At 42.0% G+C, this 26,987-nt stretch overlaps 2 protein-coding genes across 2 annotated transcripts in view; both read right to left on the bottom strand.

The window, feature by feature from the left end:
• LOC139365271 (serine hydroxymethyltransferase, cytosolic-like) overlaps nt 1-17,101 on the bottom strand; it is an 82,664-nt gene extending 65,563 nt beyond the window's left edge. The window contains exon 1 of the mRNA XM_071102781.1: nt 17,042-17,101. The gene's annotated coding sequence lies outside the window, so the exon portion shown is untranslated. The remainder of the gene's footprint in view (nt 1-17,041) is intronic.
• A 1,685-nt stretch (nt 17,102-18,786) lies between these two features.
• On the bottom strand, nt 18,787-24,606 carry LOC139424118 (protein BUD31 homolog). Its single transcript, XM_071175816.1, has 4 exons — nt 24,398-24,606; nt 22,871-22,993; nt 21,618-21,784; nt 18,787-19,398 (listed from the first exon to the last, which is right to left on the bottom strand). Exons 1-4 carry the CDS (start codon nt 24,489-24,491, stop codon nt 19,348-19,350), a joined length of 435 nt encoding a protein of 144 aa, XP_071031917.1. The 5' UTR covers nt 24,492-24,606; the 3' UTR covers nt 18,787-19,347.
• Between the last annotated feature and the right edge of the window lie 2,381 nt (nt 24,607-26,987).

The raw sequence follows: 26,987 nt of genomic DNA, 5'->3' as shown, positions 1-26,987 counted from the left end.
AACCAACAGGACTATATTTAGTCAGGTTATCACTGGAACAGCCATGTTTAAACCAACAGGACTATATTTAGTCAGGTTATCACTGGAACAGCCATGTTTAAACCAACAGGACTATATTTAGTCAGGTTATCTGGTATTCAGGGCTATATTTAGTCAGGTTATCACTGGAACAGCCATGTTTAGACCAACAGGGCTATATTTAGTCAGGTTATCACTGGAACAGCCATGTTTAGACCAACAGGACTATATTTAGTCAGGTTATCTGGTATTCAGGGCTATATTTAGTCAGGTTATCACTGGAACAGCCATGTTTAGACCAACAGGGCTATATTTAGTCAGGTTATCACTGGAACAGCCATGTTTAGACCAACAGGACTATATTTAGTCAGGTTATCTGGTATTCAGGACTATATTTAGTCAGGTTATCAGTGGAACAGCCATGTTTAAACCAACAGGACTATATTTAGTCAGGTCATCTGGTATTCAGGACTATATTTAGTCAGGTCATCTGGTATTCAGGGCTATATTTAGTCAGGTCATCTGGTATTCAGGGCTATATTTAGTCAGGTCATCTGGTATTCAGGGCTATATTTAGTCAGATTATCTGGTATTCAGGGCTATATTTAGTCAGGTCATCTGGTATTCAGGGCTATATTTAGTCAGGTTATCACTGGAACAGCCATGTTTAAACCAACAGAACTATATTTAGTCAGGTTATCTGGTATTCAGGACTATATTTAGTCAGGTTATCTGGTATTCAGGACTATATTTAGTCAGGTTATCACTGGAACAGCCATGTTTAAACCAACATGACTATATTTAGTCAGGTTATCACTGGAACAGCCATGTTTAAACCAACAGGACTATATTTAGTCAGGTTATCTGGTATTCAGGGCTATATTTAGTCAGGTTATCACTGGAACAGCCATGTTTAGACCAACAGGGCTATATTTAGTCAGGTTATCACTGGAACAGCCATGTTTAGACCAACAGGACTATATTTAGTCAGGTTATCTGGTATTCAGGACTATATTTAGTCAGGTTATCAGTGGAACAGCCATGTTTAAACCAACAGGACTATATTTAGTCAGGTCATCTGGTATTCAGGACTATATTTAGTCAGGTCATCTGGTATTCAGGGCTATATTTAGTCAGGTCATCTGGTATTCAGGGCTATATTTAGTCAGGTCATCTGGTATTCAGGGCTATATTTAGTCAGGTCATCTGGTATTCAGGGCTATATTTAGTCAGGTCATCTGGTATTCAGGGCTATATTTAGTCAGGTTATCTGGTATTCAGGACTATATTTAGTCAGGTCATCTGGTATTCAGGACTATATTTAGTCAGGTCATCTGGTATTCAGGGCTATATTTAGTCTGGTCATCTGGTATTCAGGGCTATATTTAGTCAGGTCATCTGGTATTCAGGACTATATTTAGTCAGGTCATCTGGTATTCAGGACTATATTTAGTCAGGTCATCTGGTATTCAGGACTATATTTAGTCAGGTCATCTGGTATTCAGGGCTATATTTAGTCAGGTCATCTGGTATTCAGGACTATATTTAGTCAGGTAATCTGGTATTCAGGACTATATTTAGTCAGGTTATCTGGTATTCAGGACTATATTTAGTCAGGTCATCTGGTATTCAGGGCTATATTTAGTCAGATTATCTGGTATTCAGGGCTATATTTAGTCAGGTCATCTGGTATTCAGGGCTATATTTAGTCAGGTTATCACTGGAACAGCCAAGTTTAAACCAACAGGACTATATTTAGTCAGGTTATCACTGGAACAGCCATGTTTAAACCAACAGGACTATATTTAGTCAGGTTATCACTGGAACAGCCATGTTTAAACCAACAGGACTATATTTAGTCAGGTTATCTGGTATTCAGGGCTATATTTAGTCAGGTTATCACTGGAACAGCCATGTTTAGACCAACAGGGCTATATTTAGTCAGGTTATCACTGGAACAGCCATGTTTAGACCAACAGGACTATATTTAGTCAGGTTATCTGGTATTCAGGGCTATATTTAGTCAGGTCATCTGGTATTCAGGCCTATATTTAGTCAGGTCATCTGGTATTCAGGCCTATATTTAGTCAGGTCATCTGGTATTCAGGGCTATATTTAGTCAGGTCATCTGGTATTCAGGGCTATATTTAGTCAGGTCATCTGGTATTCAGGGCTATATTTAGTCAGGTCATCTGGTATTCAGGGCTATATTTAGTCAGGTCATCTGGTATTCAGGGCTATATTTAGTCTCATCTGGTATTCAGGGCTATATTTAGTCAGGTCATCTGGTATTCAGGGCTATATTTAGTCAGGTCATCTGGTATTCAGGGCTATATTTAGTCAGGTCATCTGGTATTCAGGGCTATATTTAGTCAGGTCATCTGGTATTCAGGACTATATTTAGTCAGGTTATCACAGGAACAGCCATGTTTAGACCAACAGGGCTATATTTAGTCAGGTTATCTGGTATTCAGGACTATATTTAGTCAGGTCATCTGGTATTCAGGGCTATATTTAGTCAGGTCATCTGGTATTCAGGGCTATATTTAGTCAGGTCATCTGGTATTCAGGGCTATATTTAGTCAGGTCATCTGGTATTCAGGACTATATTTAGTCAGGTCATCTGGTATTCAGGACTATATTTAGTCAGGTCATCTGGTATTCAGAACTATATTTAGTCAGGTCATCTGGTATTCAGGACTATATTTAGTCAGGTCATCTGGTATTCAGGGCTATATTTAGTCAGGTCATCTGGTATTCAGGACTATATTTAGTCAGGTCATCTGGTATTCAGGACTATATTTAGTCAGGTCATCTGGTATTCAGGACTATATTTAGTCAGGTCATCTGGTATTCAGGGCTATATTTAGTCAGGTTATCTGGTATTCAGGACTATATTTAGTCAGGTCATCTGGTATTCAGGGCTATATTTAGTCAGGTCATCTGGTATTCAGGACTATATTTAGTCAGGTCATCTGGTATTCAGGACTATATTTAGTCAGGTCATCTGGTATTCAGGACTATATTTAGTCAGGTCATCTGGTATTCAGGGCTATATTTAGTCAGGTCATCTGGTATTCAGGACTATATTTAGTCAGGTAATCTGGTATTCAGGACTATATTTAGTCAGGTTATCTGGTATTCAGGACTATATTTAGTCAGGTCATCTGGTATTCAGGGCTATATTTAGTCAGATTATCTGGTATTCAGGGCTATATTTAGTCAGGTCATCTGGTATTCAGGGCTATATTTAGTCAGGTTATCACTGGAACAGCCATGTTTAAACCAACAGGACTATATTTAGTCAGGTTATCACTGGAACAGCCATGTTTAAACCAACAGGACTATATTTAGTCAGGTTATCACTGGAACAGCCATGTTTAAACCAACAGGACTATATTTAGTCAGGTTATCTGGTATTCAGGGCTATATTTAGTCAGGTTATCACTGGAACAGCCATGTTTAGACCAACAGGGCTATATTTAGTCAGGTTATCACTGGAACAGCCATGTTTAGGCCAACAGGACTATATTTAGTCAGGTTATCTGGTATTCAGGACTATATTTAGTCAGGTTATCAGTGGAACAGCCATGTTTAAACCAACAGGACTATATTTAGTCAGGTCATCTGGTATTCAGGACTATATTTAGTCAGGTCATCTGGTATTCAGGGCTATATTTAGTCAGGTCATCTGGTATTCAGGACTATATTTAGTCAGGTCATCTGGTATTCAGGACTATATTTAGTCAGGTCATCTGGTATTCAGGACTATATTTAGTCAGGTCATCTGGTATTCAGGACTATATTTAGTCAGGTCATCTGGTATTCAGGGCTATATTTAGTCAGGTCATCTGGTATTCAGGGCTATATTTAGTCTGGTCATCTGGTATTCAGGACTATATTTAGTCAGGTCATCTGGTATTCAGGGCTATATTTAGTCAGGTCATCTGGTATTCAGGGCTATATTTAGTCAGGTCATCTGGTATTCAGGGCTATATTTAGTCAGGTCATCTGGTATTCAGGCCTATATTTAGTCAGGTCATCTGGTATTCAGGCCTATATTTAGTCAGGTCATCTGGTATCCAGGGCTATATTTAGTCAGGTCATCTGGTATTCAGGCCTATATTTAGTCAGGTCATCTGGTATTCAGGCCTATATTTAGTCAGGTCATCTGGTATTCAGGGCTATATTTAGTCAGGTCATCTGGTATTCAGGGCTATATTTAGTCAGGTCATCTGGTATTCAGGGCTATATTTAGTCAGGTCATCTGGTATTCAGGGCTATATTTAGTCAGGTCATCTGGTATTCAGGGCTATATTTAGTCAGGTCATCTGGTATTCAGGACTATATTTAGTCAGGTCATCTGGTATTCAGGGCTATATTTAGTCAGGTCATCTGGTATTCAGGGCTATATTTAGTCAGGTCATCTGGTATTCAGGACTATATTTAGTCAGGTCATCTGGTATTCAGGACTATATTTAGTCAGGTCATCTGGTATTCAGGACTATATTTAGTCAGGTCATCTGGTATTCAGGACTATATTTAGTCAGGTCATCTGGTATTCAGGGCTATATTTAGTCAGGTCATCTGGTATTCAGGACTATATTTAGTCAGGTCATCTGGTATTCAGGGCTATATTTAGTCAGGTCATCTGGTATTCAGGACTATATTTAGTCAGGTCATCTGGTATTCAGGACTATATTTAGTCAGGTCATCTGGTATTCAGGACTATATTTAGTCAGGTCATCTGGTATTCAGGACTATATTTAGTCAGGTCATCTGGTATTCAGGGCTATATTTAGTCAGGTCATCTGGTATTCAGGACTATATTTAGTCAGGTCATCTGGTATTCAGGACTATATTTAGTCAGGTCATCTGGTATTCAGGACTATATTTAGTCAGGTCATCTGGTATTCAGGACTATATTTGGTCAGGTCATCTGGTATTCAGGACTATATTTAGTCAGGTCATCTGGTATTCAGGGCTATATTTAGTCAGGTCATCTGGTATTCAGGGCTATATTTAGTCTGGTCATCTGGTATTCAGGACTATATTTAGTCAGGTCATCTGGTATTCAGGGCTATATTTAGTCAGGTCATCTGGTATTCAGGGCTATATTTAGTCAGGTCATCTGGTATTCAGGGCTATATTTAGTCAGGTCATCTGGTATTCAGGCCTATATTTAGTCAGGTCATCTGGTATTCAGGCCTATATTTAGTCAGGTCATCTGGTATCCAGGGCTATATTTAGTCAGGTCATCTGGTATTCAGGCCTATATTTAGTCAGGTCATCTGGTATTCAGGCCTATATTTAGTCAGGTCATCTGGTATTCAGGGCTATATTTAGTCAGGTCATCTGGTATTCAGGGCTATATTTAGTCAGGTCATCTGGTATTCAGGGCTATATTTAGTCAGGTCATCTGGTATTCAGGGCTATATTTAGTCAGGTCATCTGGTATTCAGGACTATATTTAGTCAGGTCATCTGGTATTCAGGGCTATATTTAGTCAGGTCATCTGGTATTCAGGGCTATATTTAGTCAGGTCATCTGGTATTCAGGACTATATTTAGTCAGGTCATCTGGTATTCAGGACTATATTTAGTCAGGTCATCTGGTATTCAGGGCTATATTTAGTCAGGCTATCTGGTATTCAGGGCTATATTTAGTCAGGTCATCTGGTATTCAGGGCTATATTTAGTCAGGTTATCACTGGAACAGCCATGTTTAAACCAACAGGACTATATTTAGTCAGGTTATCACTGGAACAGCCATGTTTATACCAACAGGACTATATTTAGTCAGGTTATCACTGGAACAGCCATGTTTAAACCAACAGGACTATATTTAGTCAGGTTATCTGGTATTCAGGGCTATATTTAGTCAGGTTATCACTGGAACAGCCATGTTTAGACCAACAGGACTATATTTAGTCAGGTTATCTGGTATTCAGGACTATATTTAGTCAGGTTATCAGTGGAACAGCCATGTTTAAACCAACAGGTTTATATTTAGTCAGGTTATCACTGGAACAGCCATGTTTAGACCAACAGGACTATATTTAGTCAGGTCATCTGGTATTCAGGACTATATTTAGTCAGGTCATCTGGTATTCAGGGCTATATTTAGTCAGGTCATCTGGTATTCAGGGCTATATTTAGTCAGGTCATCTGGTATTCAGGGCTATATTTAGTCAGGTTATCTGGTATTCAGGACTATATTTAGTCAGGTCATCTGGTATTCAGGACTATATTTAGTCAGGTCATCTGGTATTCAGGGCTATATTTAGTCTGGTCATCTGGTATTCAGGGCTATATTTAGTCAGGTCATCTGGTATTCAGGGCTATATTTAGTCAGGTCATCTGGTATTCAGGGCTATATTTAGTCTGGTCATCTGGTATTCAGGACTATATTTAGTCAGGTCATCTGGTATTCAGGGCTATATTTAGTCAGGTCATCTGGTATTCAGGGCTATATTTAGTCAGGTCATCTGGTATTCAGGGCTATATTTAGTCAGGTCATCTGGTATTCAGGGCTATATTTAGTCAGGTCATCTGGTATTCAGGCCTATATTTAGTCAGGTCATCTGGTATTCAGGCCTATATTTAGTCAGGTCATCTGGTATTCAGGGCTATATTTAGTCAGGTCATCTGGTATTCAGGGCTATATTTAGTCAGGTCATCTGGTATTCAGGGCTATATTTAGTCAGGTCATCTGGTATTCAGGGCTATATTTAGTCAGGTCATCTAGTATTCAGGGCTATATTTAGTCAGGTCATCTGGTATTCAGGGCTATATTTAGTCAGGTCATCTAGTATTCAGGGCTATATTTAGTCAGGTCATCTGGTATTCAGGGCTATATTTAGTCAGGTCATCTGGTATTCAGGGCTATATTTAGTCAGGTCATCTGGTATTCAGGGCTATATTTAGTCAGATTATCTGGTATTCAGGGCTATATTTAGTCAGGTCATCTGGTATTCAGGGCTATATTTAGTCAGGTTATCACTGGAACAGCCATGTTTAAACCAACAGGACTATATTTAGTCAGGTTATCACTGGAACAGCCATGTTTAAACCAACAGGACTATATTTAGTCAGGTTATCACTGGAACAGCCATGTTTAGACCAACAGGGCTATAATTAGTCAGGTTATCACTGGAACAGCCATGTTTAGACCAACAGGACTATATTTAGTCAGGTTATCTGGTATTCAGGACTATATTTAGTCAGGTTATCAGTGGAACAGCCATGTTTAAACCAACAGGGCTATATTTAGTCAGGTTATCACTGGAACAGCCATGTTTAGACCAACAGGACTATATTTAGTCAGGTCATCTGGTATTCAGGACTATATTTAGTCAGGTCATCTGGTATTCAGGACTATATTTAGTCAGGTTATCAGTGGAACAGCCATGTTTAAACCAACAGGACTATATTTAGTCAGGTCATCTGGTATTCAGGACTATATTTAGTCAGGTCATCTGGTATTCAGGACTATATTTAGTCAGGTCATCTGGTATTCAGGGCTATATTTAGTCAGGTCATCTGGTATTCAGGGCTATATTTAGTCAGGTTATCACTGGAACAGCCATGTTTAGACCAACAGGACTATATTTAGTCAGGTCATCTGGTATTCAGGACTATATTTAGTCAGGTCATCTGGTATTCAGGGCTATATTTAGTCAGGTCATCTGGTATTCAGGACTATATTTAGTCAGGTCATCTGGTATTCAGGGCTATATTTAGTCAGGTCATCTGGTATTCAGGGCTATATTTAGTCAGGTCATCTGGTATTCAGGGCTATATTTAGTCAGGTCATCTGGTATTCAGGGCTATATTTAGTCAGGTCATCTGGTATTCAGGGCTATCTTTAGTCAGGTCATCTGGTATTCAGGGCTATATTTAGTCAGGTCATCTGGTATTCAGGGCTATATTTAGTCAGGTCATCTGGTATTCAGGGCTATATTTAGTCAGGTCATCTGGTATTCAGGGCTATATTTAGTCAGGTCATCTGGTATTCAGGGCTATCTTTAGTCAGGTCATCTGGTATTCAGGGCTATCTTTAGTCAGGTTATCTGGTATTCAGGACTATATTTAGTCAGGTCATCTGGTATTCAGGACTATATTTAGTCAGGTCATCTGGTATTCAGGGCTATATTTAGTCAGGTCATCTGGTATTCAGGGCTATATTTAGTCAGGTCATCTGGTATTCAGGCCTATATTTAGTCAGGTCATCTGGTATTCAGGCCTATATTTAGTCAGGTCATCTGGTATTCAGGCCTATATTTAGTCAGGTCATCTGGTATTCAGGGCTATATTTAGTCAGGTCATCTGGTATTCAGGGCTATATTTAGTCAGGTCATCTGGTATTCAGGGCTATATTTAGTCAGGTCATCTGGTATTCAGGGCTATATTTAGTCAGGTCATCTGGTATTCAGGCCTATATTTAGTCAGGTCATCTGGTATTCAGGCCTATATTTAGTCAGGTCATCTGGTATTCAGGCCTATATTTAGTCAGGTCATCTGGTATTCAGGGCTATATTTAGTCAGGTCATCTGGTATTCAGGGCTATATTTAGTCAGGTCATCTGGTATTCAGGGCTATATTTAGTCAGGTCATCTGGTATTCAGGGCTATATTTAGTCAGGTCATCTGGTATTCAGGGCTATATTTAGTCAGGTCATCTGGTATTCAGGGCTATATTTAGTCAGGTCATCTGGTATTCAGGGCTATATTTAGTCAGGTCATCTGGTATTCAGGGCTATATTTAGTCAGGTCATCTGGTATTCAGGGCTATCTTTAGTCAGGTTATCTGGTATTCAGGACTATATTTAGTCAGGTCATCTGGTATTCAGGACTATATTTAGTCAGGTCATCTGGTATTCAGGGCTATCTTTAGTCAGGTCATCTGGTATTCAGGGCTATATTTAGTCAGGTCATCTGGTATTCAGGCCTATATTTAGTCAGGTCATCTGGTATTCAGGCCTATATTTAGTCAGGTCATCTGGTATTCAGGGCTATATTTAGTCAGGTCATCTGGTATTCAGGGCTATATTTAGTCAGGTCATCTGGTATTCAGGGCTATATTTAGTCAGGTCATCTGGTATTCAGGGCTATATTTAGTCAGGTCATCTGGTATTCAGGCCTATATTTAGTCAGGTCATCTGGTATTCAGGCCTATATTTAGTCAGGTCATCTGGTATTCAGGCCTATATTTAGTCAGGTCATCTGGTATTCAGGGCTATATTTAGTCAGGTCATCTGGTATTCAGGGCTATATTTAGTCAGGTCATCTGGTATTCAGGGCTATATTTAGTCAGGTCATCTGGTATTCAGGGCTATATTTAGTCAGGTCATCTGGTATTCAGGGCTATATTTAGTCAGGTCATCTGGTATTCAGGGCTATATTTAGTCAGGTCATCTGGTATTCAGGGCTATATTTAGTCAGGTTATCTGGTATTCAGGACTATATTTAGTCAGGTTATCACAGGGACAGCCATGTTTAGACCAACAGGGCTATATTTAGTCAGGTTATCTGGTATTCAGGACTATATTTAGTCAGGTTATCTGGTATTCAGGGCTATATTTAGTCAGGTTATCACTGGAACAGCCATGTTTAAACCAACAGGACTATATTTAGTCGGGTTATCTGGTATTCAGGACTATATTTAGTCAGGTTATCACTGGAACAGCCATGTTTAAACCAACAGGACTATATTTAGTCAGGTCATCTGGTATTCAGGACTATATTTAGTCAGGTCATCTGGTATTCAGGACTATATTTAGTCAGGTTATCACTGGAACAGCCATGTTTAGACCAACAGGACTATATTTAGTCAGGTTATCTGGTATTCAGGACTATATTTAGTCAGGTTATCTGGTATTCAGGACTATATTTAGTCAGGTCATCTGGTATTCAGGACTATATTTAGTCAGGTCATCTGGTATTCAGGACTATATTTAGTCAGGTTATCACTGGAACAGCCATGTTTAAACCAACAGGACTATATTTAGTCAGGTTATCTGGTATTCAGGACTATATTTAGTCAGGTCATCTGGTATTCAGGACTATATTTAGTCAGGTCATCTGGTATTCAGGACTATATTTAGTCAGGTCATCTGGTATTCAGGACTATATTTAGTCAGGTCATCTGGTATTCAGGACTATATTTAGTCAGGTCATCTGGTATTCAGGACTATATTTAGTCAGGTTATCACTGGAACAGCCATGTTTAAACCAACAGGACTATATTTAGTCAGGTTATCTGGTATTCAGGACTATATTTAGTCAGGTCATCTGGTATTCAGGACTATATTTAGTCAGCTTATCTGGTATTCAGGACTATATTTAGTCAGGTCATCTGGTATTCAGGACTATATTTAGTCAGGTCATCTGGTATTCAGGACTATATTTAGTCAGGTTATCTGGTATTCAGGACTATATTTAGTCAGGTCATCTGGTATTCAGGACTATATTTAGTCAGGTCATCTGGTATTCAGGACTATATTTAGTCAGGTTATCACTGGAACAGTGTGTAGGGAATAGGGTGCCATTTGGTATGGTCCTGGTGGAAGTAGTGCACTATGTAGGGAATAGGGTGCCATTTGGTATGGTCCTGGTGGAAATAGTGCACTATGTAGGGAATAGGGTGCCATTTGGTATGGTTCTGGTGGAAATAGTCCACTATGTAGGGAATAGGGTGCCATTTGGTATGGTTCTGGTGGAAATAGTGCACTATGTAGGGAATAGGGTACCATTTGGTATGGTCCTGGTGGAAATAGTGCACTATGTAGGGAATAGGGTGCCATTTGGTATGGTTCTGGTGGAAATAGTGCACTATGTAGGGAATAGGGTGCCATTTGGTATGGTTCTGGTGGAAGTAGTGCACTATGTAGGGAATAGGGTGCCATTTGGTATGGTCCTGGTGGAAATAGTGCACTATGTAGGGAATAGGGTGCCATTTGGTATGGTTCTGGTGGAAATAGTGCACTATGTAGGGAATAGGGTGCCATTTGGTATGGTTCTGGTGGAAGTAGTGCACTATGTAGGGAATAGGGTGCCATTTGGTATGGTCCTGGTGGAAATAGTGCACTATGTAGGGAATAGGGTGCCATTTGGTATGGTTCTGGTGGAAATAGTCCACTATGTAGGGAATAGGGTGCCATTTGGTATGGTTCTGGTGGAAATAGTGCACTATGTAGGGAATAGGGTGCCATTTGGTATGGTCCTGGTGGAAATAGTGCACTATGTAGGGAATAGGGTGCCATTTGGTATGGTTCTGGTGGAAATAGTGCACTATGTAGGGAATAGGGTGCCATTTGGTATGGTTCTGGTGGAAATAGTGCACTATGTAGGGAATAGGGTGCCATTTGGTATGGTTCTGGTGGAAATAGTGCACTATGTAGGGAATAGGGTGCCATTTGGCATGGTTCTGGTGGAAATAGTGCACTATGTAGGGAATAGGGTGCATTTGGTATGGTCCTGGTGGAAGTAGTGCACTATGTAGGGAATAGGGTGCCATTTAGTATGGTCCTGGTGGAAATAGTCCACTATGTAGGGAATAGGGTGCCATTTAGTATGGTCCTGGTGGAAATAGTCCACTATGTAGGGAATAGGGTGCCACCCCTGTCACTGCCACTCTGTGTCTGATGCAACAGCAGCTGGACTCATGACTTCTGTTATCTTGTTTGTCCAATTTAAAGAGGCCAGCCACCGTCAGCTAACTAACCTCGCTAGATAAAGTCAACCATTCTGTGTTGTAGCGTGTAAAGCAGGGGGTTCTTTAACCTTTTCAGCCTGGGACCCAAATTAGAAATTCAGTGTTTTCCTGGGACCCCAGCTTAGTAAAATATGCAACTATACATAAATATCGGTACATTTCCGTTTATGCCTAAAACAAATAACAATGACATTAAATATCCATATAAATATCTATTCATGTTTATTTTCCCCCATTAAAAACACTCTTACATATCTGTCTAGGTTGGAACTGTTGCTGCTAAAATACATGTGTTTTATTCTGACCTGGAATACACTGATTGAACACACGACACATCTGTAGACCAGAAAACACTCAGTCAGGAAGGAGACCACTTCCTGTTGTAGACAAACAACCCAGAACTGTACATAAATATCGGTACATTTCATTTCTGGCCTCTGTTTTTAACAACACTGAGGTGATGCTCAGCCTGGAGACGGTTCCTGTACTTGTTTAAGTATGTCAGAGTTGAGAACCCTGACTGACATAGGAATGCCAAACTGGACCAGAACATCTCCTGCTTTCTCAGTCAGGAGACCACTTCCTGTTTGTAGATGGAACAACCCAGAACTGTGTGAGTGGGTTCTCAGTCAGGCAAGAGACCACTTCCTGTTTGTAGATGGAACAACCCAGAACTGTGTGAGTGGGTTCTCAGTCAGGCAAGAGACCACTTCCTGTTTGTAGATGAACAACCCAGAACTGTGTGAGTGGGTTCTCAGTCAGGCAGGAGACCACTTCCTGATGAACAACCCAGAACTGTGTGAGTGGGTTCTCAGTCAGGCAGGAGACCACTTCCTGTTGTAGATGAACAAACCCATTCTCTCAGGGATAGATAACCCTGGAGATCTCTCTGGTCTCCACAACCAAACCTATTCTCTCAGGGATAGATAACCCTGGAGATCTCTCAAACTTCCTGTTTGCCTCAAAAAGCATCTTGCTTCAATCAGTTTATTCGAGTTCAGAATAACAACTATTATTGTATTTTAACAGCAACAGTTCCAACCTAGACTAGTTTTCAACAGTCATTTCTACAGTCAGATGTATAGTAGGCCTGATCATATTCCATCTGTTCTGTTACTAAGGGTTGAACTACCAGTAGCTGGCTTTGGTGAATGTTAGATATTATCTGTGTACAAGACCAGGGGATTTGTTAGAAAGAGGAAGTCACATCTACTGAGAGAGTTAGTTAATTAGTCCCTTATTTCTGCTGATCATCAACTGTTAGAAAATGACAACAATGTCTTGCTAGTTGACTGACTGGTCCAAAGTCGAAGCCCAGTTTCCTGAATCATTCTGTCCTGTTCTGAAATAACTCTCTGGGTTTACCATCATGATGTGGATGTTTGATCAGGACGTGTCGTTTTCTTAAATGTGTTCGTTATCAGAGACTCATTACTAAGCACTTCCACACACAAAACACGTTGTGGACGCTCCTCATACGTTTCTATGAAAGAGAGAAACTCTGGATCCTCCTCATACGTTTGTATGAAAGGGAGAAACTCTGGGCGCTCCTCATACGTTTGTATGAAAGAGAGAAACTCATGGCTGTATTTGGGTTTCATGACAATTGAGCTCAGTGAGAACTTGTGGTTAACATGAGTCCATTAGATGAGAACTTGTGGTTAACATGAGTCCATTAGATGAGAACTTGTGGTTAACATGAGTCCATTAGATGAGAACTTGTGGTTAACATGAGTCCATTAGATGAGAACTTGTGGTTAACATGAGTCCATTAGATGAGAACTTGTGGTTAACATGAGTCCATTAGATGAGAACTTGTGGTTAACACGAGTCCATTAGATGAGAACTTGTGGTTAACATGAGTCCATTAGATGAGAACTTGTGGTTAACATGAGTCCATTAGATGAGAACTTGTGGTTAACATGAGTCGTGTGTTGAACCACAGCGATGTGTCGTGTGTTGCGGAATGAGCTTCAACAAAACTGCAGAATAAAATTATCTGGTAAAACCGTGAAGTACACCGGTAACTCCCACATGAGCAGCTGCCAAACTGAGCAGAGAGCGATGATGAAAGCAGAGAGCGATGATGACAGCAGAGAGCGATGATGAAAGCAGAGAGCGATGATGAAAGCAGAGAGCGATGATGACAGCAGAGAGCGATGATGACAGCAGAGAGCGATGATGAAAGCAGAGAGCGATGATGAAAGCAGAGAGCGATGATGAAAGCAGAGAGCGATGAACAAATCTATCCCTGTAATTCATGAAATAATTATAACACGTTACGACACACCATTTAACAGGACCGACCCATACTGTAAGAAAGGCTGGGCTGTAAAGGGTTATAGGGTCCGTGTTAGGTTATAGGGTCCGTGTTAGGTTATAGGGTCCGTGTTAGGTTATAGGGTCCGTGTTAGGTTATAGGGTCCGTGTTAGGTTATAGGGTCCGTGTTAGGTTATAGGGTCCGTGTTAGGTTATAGGGTCCGTGTTAGGTTATAGGGTCCGTGTTAGGGTTTAGGGTCCGTGTTAGGGTTCAGGGTCCGTGTTAGGTTATAGGGTCCGTGTTAGGGTTTAGGGTCCGTGTTAGGGTATAGGGTCCGTGTTAGGGTTTAGGGTCCGTGTTAGGGTTTAGGGTCCGTGTTAGGTTATAGGGTCCGTGTTAGGGTTCAGGGTCCGTGTTAGGTTATAGGGTCCGTGTTAGGTTATAGGGTCCGTGTTAGGGTTCAGGGTCCGTGTTAGGTTATAGGGTCCGTGTTAGGTTATAGGGTCCGTGTTAGGTTATAGGGTCCGTGTTAGGTTATAGGGTCCGTGTTAGGTTATAGGGTCAGGGTCCGCGTTAGGTTATAGGGCCCGTGTTAGGTTATAGGGCCCGTGTTAGGTTATAGGGTCCGTGTTAGGTTATAGGGTCCGTGTTAGGTTATAGGGTCCGTGTTAGGGTTCAGGGTCCGTGTTAGGTTATAGGGTCCGTGTTAGGTTATAGGGTCCGTGTTAGGTTATAGGGTCCGTGTTAGGTTATAGGGTCCGTGTTAGGTTATAGGGTCCGTGTTAGGGTTCAGGGTCCGTGTTAGGTTATATGGTCCGTGTTAGGGTTCAGGGTCCGTGTTAGGTTATAGGGTCCGTGTTAGGTTATAGGGTCCGTGTTAGGTTATAGGGTCCGTGTTAGGTTATAGGGTCCGTGTTAGGTTATAGGGTCCGTGTTAGGGTTATAGGGTCCGTGTTAGGGTTATAGGGTCCGTGTTAGGGTTATAGGGTCCGTGTTAGGTTATAGGGTCCGTGTTAGGTTATAGGGTCCGTGTTAGGTTATAGGGTCCGTGTTAGGTTATAGGGTACGTGTTAGGTTATAGGGTACGTGTTAGGTTATAGGGTCCGTGTTAGGGTTATAGGGTCCGTGTTAGGGTTATAGGGTCCGTGTTAGGTTATAGGGTCCGTGTTAGGTTATAGGGTCCGTGTTAGGTTATAGGGTCCGTGTTAGGTTATAGGGTCCGTGTTAGGTTATAGGGTCCGTGTTAGGTTATAGGGTCCGTGTTAGGTTATAGGGTCCGTGTTAGGGTTCAGGGTCCGTGTTAGGTTATAGGGCCCGTGTTAGGTTATAGGGTCCGTGTTAGGTTATAGGGTCCGTGTTAGGGTTCAGGGTCCGTGTTAGGGTTCAGGGTCCGTGTTAGGGTTCAGGGTCCGTGTTAGGTTATAGGGCCCGTGTTAGGTTATAGGGTCCGTGTTAGGTCATAGGGTCCGTGTTAGGTTATAGGGTCAGGGTCCGTGTTAGGGTTCAGGGTCCGTGTTAGGTTATAGGGTCCGTGTTAGGTTATAGGGTTCGTGTTAGGGTTCAGGGTCCGTGTTAGGGTTCAGGGTCCGTGTTAGGGTTCAGGGTCCGTGTTAGGGTCATTGTGTCTATCTGTAGGGTAAGGTACGGGTCATTGTGTCTATCTGTAGGGTGAGGTACGGGTCATTGTGTCTGTCTGTAGGGTAAGGTACGGGTCATTGTGTCTGTCTGTAGGGTAAGGTACGGGTCATTGTGTCTATCTGTAGGGTGAGGTACGGGTCATTGTGTCTATCTGTAGGGTAAGGTACGGGTCATTGTGTCTGTCTGTAGGGTAAGGTACGGGTCATTGTGTCTATCTGTAGGGTGAGGTACGGGTCATTGTGTCTATCTGTAGGGTAAGGTACGGGTCATTGTGTCTATCTGTAGGGTGAGGTACGGGTCATTGTGTCTATCTGTAGGGTAAGGTACGGGTCATTGTGTCTATCTGTAGGGTAAGGTACAGGTCATTGTGTCTATCTGTAGGGTAAGGTACGGGTCATTGTGTCTATCTGTAGGGTAAGGTACAGGTCATTGTGTCTATCTGTAGGGTAAGGTACAGGTCATTGTGTCTATCTGTAGGGTAAGGTACGGGTCATTGTGTCTATCTGTAGGTACAGGTCATTGTGTCTATCTGTAGGGTAAGGTACAGGTCATTGTGTCTATCTGTAGGGTAAGGTACAGGTCATTGTGTCTATCTGTAGGGTAAGGTACGGGTCATTGTGTCTATCTGTAGGGTAAGGTAGGGGTCATTGTGTCTATCTGTAGGGTAAGGTACGGGTCATTGTGTCTATCTGTAGGTACAGGTCATTGTGTCTATCTGTAGGGTAAGGTACGGGTCATTGTGTCTATCTGTAGGGTAAGGTACGGGTCATTGTGTCTATCTGTAGGGTAAGGTACGGGTCATTGTGTCTATCTGTAGGGTAAGGTACAGGTCATTGTGTCTATCTGTAGGGTAAGGTAGGGGTCATTGTGTCTATCTGTAGGGTAAGGTACGGTTCATTGTGTCTGTCTGTAGGTACGGGTCATTGTATCTATCTGTAGGGTAAGGTACGGGTCATTGTGTCTATCTGTAGGGTAAGGTAGGGGTCATTGTGTCTATCTGTAGGGTAAGGTACGGGTCATTGTGTCTATCTATAGGGTAAGGTACGGGTCAGTCAGAGTAGGACTGTCCCGAGGATCCCGCATAGCACTGACCCTGAAGTCAGCCAGCAGGTTCAGCTGTCTTGTGACATGCGGTCTTACTGTTTCACCACATTTACGATATTACGAGCCGATTTGACTAAATAGAACATTTTTGAGTTAATGCATAATACATTTTAAAAAAAAATAGGACTCACATATTCAAGAAAAAGTTACACTTTGTATCATAGCTAACTTAGCTATGAGTTTCTAGCTAGCCAAAGTGTCAAACGTCACCCCAAAAACCGCACGCTAATCGAGCTATTTTATTTGTGAATAGTGTACAAAAAGCGTAAATATAACAACTAAAGAGATATTTAGCTGGGTACCCACCGGGTCGCTCGGCTGTGCAGCTGTCACGGTCGGAAATCTGACGTTTGGAGAAAGACAAACATGCACATTCCACGCCCCCTTTCTCGCTGTTAGCCAATAAAAACACATAACAGAAACATCTGAACTGTCCAATGAAACTGATAGACAGTGATGAAATAATACCGCACTGTACAAATATATTGATTAAAGTGCCTATAAATAGTTGAATTATGAAATTATTATTATGATACAACATGGTACATTCAGAACAGCATTTAAATTGTTATAGTGATATGATAGATAGTATAGTACCTTAGGTCCCACCCAGTCAAAGACAGACAGTCATAACAGACCAATTAGGATCAGTTATAGTACCTTAGGTCCCACCCTGTCAAAGACAGACGGTTATAACAGACCAATAGGATCAGTTATAGTACCTTAGGTCCCACCCAGTCAAAGACAGACAGTCATAACAGACCAATTAGGATCAGTTATAGTACCTTAGGTCCCACCCTGTCAAAGACAGACAGTCATAACAGACCAATTAGGATCAGTTATAGTACCTTACAGACCAAGCGTAAATAGGGTGGGACCTAAGGTACTATTACAGACCCACAGCAGTTATTAATTCAGACCCATAACCATTCAGATGGTGGTAGGCTATAGCAGTTATTAATTCAGACCCATAACCATTCAGATGGTGGTAGACTATAGCAGTTATTAATTCAGACCCATAACCATTCAGACCCATAACCATTCAGATGGTGGTAGGCTATAGCAGTTATTAATTCAGACCCATAACCATTCAGACCCATAACCATTCAGACCCATAACCATTCAGATGGTGGTAGACTATAGCAGTTATTAATTCAGACCCATAACCATTCAGACCCATAACCATTCAGACCCATAACCATTCAGATGGTGGTAGACTATAGTAGTTATTAATTCAGACCCATAACCATTCAGACCCATAACCATTCAGACCTAGAACCATTCAGATGGTGGTAGACTATAGCAGTTATTAATTCAGACCCATAACCATTCAGATGGTGGTAGACTATAGCAGTTATTAATTCAGGCCCATAACCATTCAGATGGTGGACTAGAAGAGATGTTGTTAGAGACTAGAAGAGATGTTGTTAGAGACTAGAAGAGATGTTAGAGAGACTATAGACTAGAAGAGATGTTGTTAGAGACTAGAAGTTGTTGTTAGAGACTAGAAGAGATGTTGTTAGACCAGAAGAGATGTTGTTAGAGACTAGAAGAGATGTTATTAGAGACTAGAAGAGATGTTAGAGAGACTATAGACTAGAAGAGATGTTGTTAGAGACTAGAAGAGTTGTTAGAGACCAGAAGAGATGTTGTTAGAGACCAGAAGAGATGTTGTTAGAGACCAGAAGAGATGTTGTTAGAGACCAGAGAGTCTGGTTTATTGTCTCAGAACTCATTCAGACTCTGACTGCAGAGAGGTGCCTGGTTCATGGTCTGATGAGGCAGCCGTGCCATGTGAATTCACATTGACCTCTTGGTCTGATGAGGCAGCCGTGCCATGTGAATTCACATTGTCCTCTTGGTCCAATGGTCTGATGAGGCAGCCGTGCCATGTGAATTCACATTGTCCTCTTAGTCCAATGGTCTGATGAGGCAGCCGTGCCATGTGAATTCACATTGACCTCTTGGTCCAATGGTCAAGACGCTTGGTTTCTCCAACGTGGGAGACCCTGGTTCAGATCCCACCCGTGACATTCACACAGACGGCATTATTTAAAACAAGAGAGTTTTAATTGAAATTATAAAAAAAGATACAAACAAAACAAGATTCATCAGGTTGAAAGCAATGACATGTTCAACAGCAGAAAAAGGCTCCCATCCCACCCTTCCCTCTCCCACAGCCCTCTTCATTGTAAATGAGGTACAATAGCACTTAATAATGACCACCGTGTGTACTAAACAGCTGGAATGGTAACAATAACCTTGCCCAATCACAAAGACACCCCTATACGGGGAGTAGGGAGTAGGGGGCTAGAGAGTAGGGGGCTAGAGAGTAGGGGGCTAGAGAGTAGGGGGCTAGAGAGTAGTGGGCTAGAGAGTAGGGGGCTAGAGAGTAGGGGGCTAGAAACTAGGGGTGTATTTGAGATTAGATGCTCCAGGGTAATGAAGCACACAGGTGGAGTAGATGAGCCCTGATGTCCCGTAGAAAATAACTGACGATCCAGAACAGAACAGCCAGGCCAGGCTAGACGATCCCCACAGCAAAACAGCCAGGCGATCCAGACCTGACTAGACGAGCCAGAGTAGAACAGCCAGGCGATGATCCTGACGATTCAGCCGGAGCAGCCTCGGCAGCCACAGTGGGTGCACTCTATAATCCTCCCCTGTAGAGAGAGAGAGACAGACAGAAAGAGAGAGAGACAGACAGAGACAGAGAGAGACAGACAGAGAGAGAGAAAGACAGACAGAGACAGAGAGAGACAGACAGAGAGAGACAGACAGACAGAGACAGACAGACAGAGACAGACAGAGAGAGACAGCGACAGAGAGAGACAGAGACAGAGAGCGACAGAGACAGAGAGCGACAGAGGAGACAGAGAAAGACAGACAGACAGAGAGAGACAGAGAGAGCGACAGAGAGAGAGAGAGAGAGAGCGACAGAGGAGACAGAGAAAGACAGACAGAGACAGAGAGAGCGAGACAGAGAGAGAGAGAGAGACAGAGAGAGGGGTTAACCCACTAGCAACTGAAATAGGGAGGAACAAACATGAATTTGTCCAATAAGGAACCATCGTTCTCGTTGCAAAATGTTTTGCTACGGTGTGCACTAATGAATACACCTCAGGTGTGTGTGAGATATAAAATTACAGTGTACCAATAAGGTATAGTATAGAGACTACACGTGTAGTAGTAACATAGTGTAGTAGTAATATAGTATAGAAGTATTATAATGTAGTAGTATTAGAGTGTAGTATTATAGTATTATAGTGTAGTAGTAATATAGTATAGTAGAATTATAATGTAGTAGTATTAGAGTGTAGTATTATAGTATTATAGTGTAGTAGTAATATAGTATAGCAGTATTATAATGTAGTAGTATTAGAGTGTTGTATTATAGTATTATAGTGTAGTAGTAATATAGTATAGCAGTATTATAATGTAGTAGTATTAGAGTGTAGTATTACCATAGTATTATAGTGTAGTGGTAATATAGTATAGTAGTATTATAATGTAGTAGTATTAGAGTGTAGTATTATTGTAGTGTAGTAGTATTATAGTGTTGTAGTATTATAGTGCAGTGGTATTATAGTGCAGTAGTATTAGAGTGTAGTAGTATTATAGTGCAGTAGTATTATAGTGTAGTAGTATTATGGTGTAGTAGTATTATGGTGCAGTGGTATTATAGCGTAGTGGTATTATAGCGTAGTGGTATTATAGCGTAGTGGTATTATAGCGTAGTGGTATTATAGCGTAGTGGTATTATAGTGTAGTAGTATTATGGTGCAGTAGTATTATAGTGTAGTAGTACTACAGTGTAGTAGTATTGTGTAGCAGTTTGCTCTTGATGTACAGTGTATTGATATGGTATAGTAGTAGTACTATAGTATTGTGTTGCAGTACTCACTACCTCCAGTTTGCTCTTGGGAACTCTACAGATGTACAGTGTATTGATATGGTATAGTAGTACCATAGTATTGTGTAGTAGTACTAAAGTATTGTGTTGCAGTAGTATTATAGTGTAGTAGTATTGTGTTGCAGTAGTATTATAGTGTAGTAGTACTATAGTATTGTGTTGCAGTACTCACAACCTCCAGTTTGCTCTTGGGAACTCTACAGATGTACAGTGTATCGATATGGTATAGTAGTGTAGTAGTACTATAGTATTGTGTAGTAGTACTATAGTATTGTGTGGTAGTACTATAGTACTCACCACCTCCAGTTTGCTCTTGGGAACTCTACAGATGTAGTGTATTGATATGTATAGTAGTGTAGTAGTATTATAGTATTGTGTAGTAGTGTAGTAGTACTATAGTATTGTGTAGTAGTACTATAGTACTCACCACCTCCAGTTTGCTCTTGGGAACTCTACAGATGTAGTGTATTGATATGGTATAGTAGTGTAGTAGTACTATAGTATTGTGTAGTAGTGTAGTAGTACTATAGTATTGTGTAGTAGTACTATAGTACTCACCACCTCCTGTTTGCTCTTGGGAACTCTACAGATGTAGTGTATTGATATGTATAGTAGTGTAGTAGTATTATAGTATTGTGTAGTAGTGTAGTAGTACTATAGTACTCACCACCTCAGTAGTATTATAGTGTAGTAGTATTATAGTGTAGTAGTATTGTGTAGCAGTTTGCTCTTGGGAACTCTACAGATGTACAGTGTATTGATATGGTATAGTAGTGTAGTAGTACTATAGTATTGTGTAGTAGTACTATAGTATTGTGTAGTAGTACTATAGTATTGTGTAGTAGTACTATAGTATTGTGTAGTTGTACTCACCACCTCCAGTTTGCTCTTGGGAACTCTACAGATGTAGTGTATTGATATGGTATAGTAGTACTATAGTATTGTGTAGTATTGTGTAGTTGTACTCACCACCTCCAGTTTGCTCTTGGGAACTCTACAGATGCAGTTGGTTCCAAAGTTGGTGTCTCGTGTCTGGATGCAGCGAAGGCAGCACAGGTTCTCGTATCCCTGCTTCTTCCACTTAGCGATCAGGTTCTTATCAGCATAACTCTCCTTAATACAGTAGTCATACAGCTCTACACACACACACACAGACACACACAGACAGACACACACACAGAGACACACAGACAGACACACACACAGAGACACACACAGAGACACACACAGAGACACACACAGAGACACACACACACACACAGCATTATACCTAAAAACCCAACCCAAAAAATAAGCCAGTTTAACATTAACCCTGTCCTGGAGGTCACTACAGGAGCCTGTCCTGGAGGTCACTACAGGAGCCTGTCCCGGAGGTCACTGCAGGAGCCTGTCCCGGAGGTCACTGCAGGAGCCTGTCCTGGAGGTCACTGCAGGAGCCTGTCCTGGAGGTCACTGCAGCAGCCTGTCCTGGAGGTCACTACAGGAGCCTGTCCTGGAGGTCACTGCAGGAGCCTGTCCTGGAGGTCACTGCAGGAGCCTGTCCTGGAGGTCACTGCAGGAGCCTGTCCTGGAGGTCACTGCAGCAGCCTGTCCCGGAGGTCACTACAGGAGCCTGTCCCGGAGGTCACTGCAGGAGCCTGTCCCGGAGGTCACTGCAGGAGCCTGTCCCGGAGGTCACTGCAGGAGCCTGTCCCGGAGGTCACTGCAGGAGCCTGTCCCGGAGGTCACTGCAGGAGCCTGTCCCGGAGGTCACTGCAGGAGCTCTGCTGATGGCCTTCCTCTTATATAAGATCTACCTCTGCTGGCGGCCTTCCTCTTATATAACATCTACCTCTGCTGGCGGCCTTCCTCTTATATAACATCTACCTCTGCTGACGGCCTTCCTCTTATATAACATCTACCTCTGCTGACGGCCTTCCTCTTATATAACATCTACCTCTGCTGACGGCCTTCCTCTTATATAACATCTACCTCTGCTGACGGCCTTCCTCTTATATAACATCTACCTCTGCTGACGGCCTTCCTCTTATATAACATCTACCTCTGCTGACGGCCTTCCTCTTATATAACATCTACCTCTGCTGACGGCCTTCCTCTTATATAACATCTACCTCTGCTGACGGCCTTCCTCTTATATAACATCTACCTCTGCTGACGGCCTTCCTCTTATATAACATCTACCTCTGCTGACGGCCTTCCTCTTATATAACAGTAATATCTACCTCTGCTGATGGCCTTCCTCTTGTAGAACAAGTCGAAGATATATCTGCTCCTCTGATGATGCAGTCTGAATATCGGCCACAGGGACTCCACCTTCCGCTTTCCCTCGTGAGGCTCCGTCTCGGCTGGAAGGAGACAATCACAGCTCGTCATCAATACAATACAATACAATACAGGAATTATCCAAGATTCACATTATCCAAGATAACCGTTATCCAAGATTCACGTTATCCAAGATAACCGTTATCCAAGATTCACATTCATACATCACCTTTATATTGTAGCTAGCTAAGTAGCTACTAGCTGGCTGGTTGGTTGCTAAATTAACTACACTGAACAACAATATAAAACGCAACATGTAAAGTCCCCTGTTTCATGACCTGAATTTTTTTTTTTTAATCCCAGAAATGTTCCATTAAATTTTTTTTTAAAACTAATCTCTTTCAAATTGTGCACAACTTTGTTTACCTCCCTGTTAGTGAGCATTTCTCCTTTGCCAAGATAATCCATCCACCTGACAGGTGTGGCATATCAAGAAGCTGATTAAAACAGCATGATCATTACACAGGTGCACCTTGCGCTGGGGATAATAAAAGGCCACTCTAAAATGTGCAGTTCTGTCACACAACAAGTTGGTTTCTCAAGTTGAGGGAGCGTGCAATTGGCATGCTGACTGCAGGAATGTCCACCAGAGATGTTGCCAGAAAATTCAATGTTCCTTTCTCTACCATAAGCCACCTCCGTCATTTTAGAGAATTTGGCAGTGTGTCCAACTAGCTAACTCTTCACGGATGAATCCTGGTTTCAACTGTACCGGGCAGATGGCCGACAGCGTGTATGGCATTTTGGGGGCGAGCAGTTTGCTGATGTCAACGTTGTGAACAGAGTGCCCCATGGTGGTTATGGTATGGGCAGGCATAAGCTACGTACAACGAACTCAATTGCATTTTATTTTTGGCAATTTGAATGCACAGAGATACCCGTGACGAGATCCTGAGGCCCATTGTTACGCCGTTGATTCGCCACCATCACCTGATGTTTCATATCTGTATCCCCTGTCATGTGAAATCCACAGATTAGGGCCTACATAATTTATTTCAGTTTAAGGATTTCATTATATATGAACTCAGTAACATTTTTTTTATTTGTTGCATGTTGCGTTTATATTTTTATTCAGTGTAGTTAACTTAGAAGCTACCTATATAACGTCAACATTTTTGGGTCATGATTTTCGAGGGTATCTGAACAAAACACACAATAGGAAAAAGGAAACAGACAGGAGTAAATAAGTTAACGGCAGACAGCGGTAGGCATCTGGCTGTCACAGCTCGTCATACCATAACACAGGAATGATCCAAGTCAGATTCATACAACAGCTTGGTAAACATAGCTAGCGAAATGAGTACTAGTTGACTGGTTAAATATCCTAAACAAATGTCAACATTGTGTAGACATGATGTTAGCGGAGCCTCGTTTGGTACGGACTTAACTAGCTTAGGTGGCTAACATTATTACCTAGCTAAAATTACCTTCTCTCATTTTTTGGTCTAATTCGTCCAATGTCGGTTCAATCAACTCCCAGCCATCCGGAGGTGGTTTCCTGCTCCTCTTCACTTTCGGCATTGCGTTGAATCAAACGGATTTAGTTAACCAAAAACAACAAAACCTTATTTCCCCCCCGTCCTATTTGTGTATTGAATTCGTAGGCCTGCTCACCGTCGCTTCTTATTGACGTCACACCGTGGAAGGGGTCTTTCAGCTCGATCCTCGCACGATATGTACGTCACTCAATTCTATTTCATTCAATTGGGGCTTTTGCCGCGTTCAAAACAACTGGGAACTCGGAAATCTCCGACTTCAGTGCGGTCAAAACAACTGGGAACTCGGAAATCTCCGACTTCAGTTCGTTCAAAACAACTGGGAACTCGGAAATCTCCGACTTCCGTTCGTTCAAAACAACTGGGAACTCGGGAAACTCCAACTTCAGTGCATTCAAAACAACCGGGAACTCGGAAATCTCCGACTTCAGTGCGTTCAAAACAACTAGGAGCTCGGGGGGGAAAAAAGTGTTCGGATGCTCTTGATCGACTTGTACGACAGCATGTTCCAGTTCCCGCCAATATCCAGCAACCTCTCACAGCCATGGAAGAGGAGTTGGATAAAATTTCCCGGGCCCCAATCAACAGCCTGATCAACTGTATGCAAAGGAGGTGTCATGCAACGTGAAGGCAATTGTGGTCACACCAGATACTGACTGGTTCTGATCCACACCAGATACTGACTGGTTCTGATCCACACCCCTACCTTTCTTTTTAATGTGTGTCTGTGACCGACAGATGCATATCTGTATTCTCAGTCATGTGAAATCCATAGATTAGGGCCGAAGGCATTGATTTCATTATATGAACTTTAACTCAGTAAAATCTTTGAAATTGTTGCATGTTGCGTTTATATTTTTGTTCAGTGTAGTTAAATCGTATATTTGACTGATATAATACCATCAACAGGTTAGACGGGTCCATTTATTTATTTGGTTATTTTTCTGACAGAAGGCTGTATCATAAATAACTACTCATTATTTATCTTTACATTGGGGCGGCAGGGTAGCCTAGTGGTTAGAGTGTTAGACTAGTAACCGGAAGGTTGCGAGTTCAAACCCCCGAGCTGACAAGGTACAAATCTGTCGTTCTGCCCCTGAACAGGCAGTTAACCCACTGTTCCCAGGCCGTCATTGAAAATAAGAATTTGTTCTTAACTGACTTGCCTGGTTAAATAAAGGTAAAATAAAAAAATAAAAACATCACAGTCAATATACCCACAATGCATCAGGAATTTGATGCTCTGGAACCCTGGGTCCCGCCTCTCTTCTGGCCTCCTCTTCCATCCCCTTCTCTTCTCCATCCTAGACATCTGAAAACGGGATGTAAAAGTGGTGTATTCTGTTTTCTCCTGTCCAGTCGTTTCAGTATAGAAGACAGAGAGGACGTAGAGAGGAGGATTTCAGTGTAGAAGACAGAGAGGAGTTAGAGAGGAGGATTTCAGTGTAGAAGACAGACAGAAGTTAGAGAGGAGGATTTCAGTGTAGAAGACAGACAGGAGTTAGAGAGGAGGATTTCAGTGTAGAAGACAGACAGGAGTTAGAGAGGAGGATTTCAGTGTAGAAGACAGAGAGGACGTAGAGAGGAGGATTTCAGTGTAGAAGACAGACAGGAGTTAGAGAGGATTTCAGTGTAGAAGACAGAGAAGGCTTAGAGAGGAGGATTTCAGTGTAGAAGACAGAGAAGGCTTAGAGAGGAGGATTTCAGTGTAGAAGACAGAGAAGGCTTAGAGAGGAGGATTTCAGTGTAGAAGACAGACAGGAGATAGAGAGGAGGATTTCAGTGTAGAAGACAGAGAGGAGGATTTCAGTGTAGAAGACAGAGAGGAGGATTTCAGTGTAGAAGACAGAGGAGAGTTAGAGAGGAGGATTTCAGTGTAGAAGACAGAGAGGAGTTAGAGAGGAGGATTTCAGTGTAGAAGACAGACAGGAGATAGAGAGGAGGATTTCAGTGTAGAAGACAGAGAGGAGGATTTCAGTGTAGAAGACAGAGGAAAGTTAGAGAGGAGGATTTCAGTGTAGAAGACAGAGAGGAGTTAGAGAGGAGGATTTCAGTGTAGAAGACAGAGAGAAGTTGGGGGGGAGGGGGGGGGGGTCCATACCCGAGAGAGTAGGTAGATGCTTTGTCCTTGTGTTTGTATGTAACAATATTGAGCACATGGTGTGACTTGCTGTATCTTACAAAGTTGTGGTCATTTAGGTATAGGGAGGGGTGGTCATCACGAGGTTTAACTGAGATGGAAAAATACTGAACAACGCAATAGCAGGAACTGAGCAACTGTTATAACTAGGGGGTGATACCAGAACAGTAAGGATCTATACATCGACGGAGGGAGGACTCCAAGAAGAGCCAAGAGGCGGGGACCCGCCTGAGCGCCTGCGATAGGCTGGGCAAGTCTAAACCATGTGCCTCTACTGTGATAGGCCAACAGACGGGTTGGGACAATGTCCATCACAGTATAAGAACACTGTTTACATACATCCAGTCAGTTCCCTGTTCTGCCCTGCGTGGTATTACAGTG

This window comes from Oncorhynchus clarkii, chromosome 13 (assembly GCF_045791955.1).
Source record: "Oncorhynchus clarkii lewisi isolate Uvic-CL-2024 chromosome 13, UVic_Ocla_1.0, whole genome shotgun sequence".
Taxonomy (NCBI): domain Eukaryota; kingdom Metazoa; phylum Chordata; class Actinopteri; order Salmoniformes; family Salmonidae; genus Oncorhynchus; species Oncorhynchus clarkii.
Note: the sequence above shows the minus strand (reverse complement) of the source record. Positions and strands in the feature narration are given on the sequence as shown.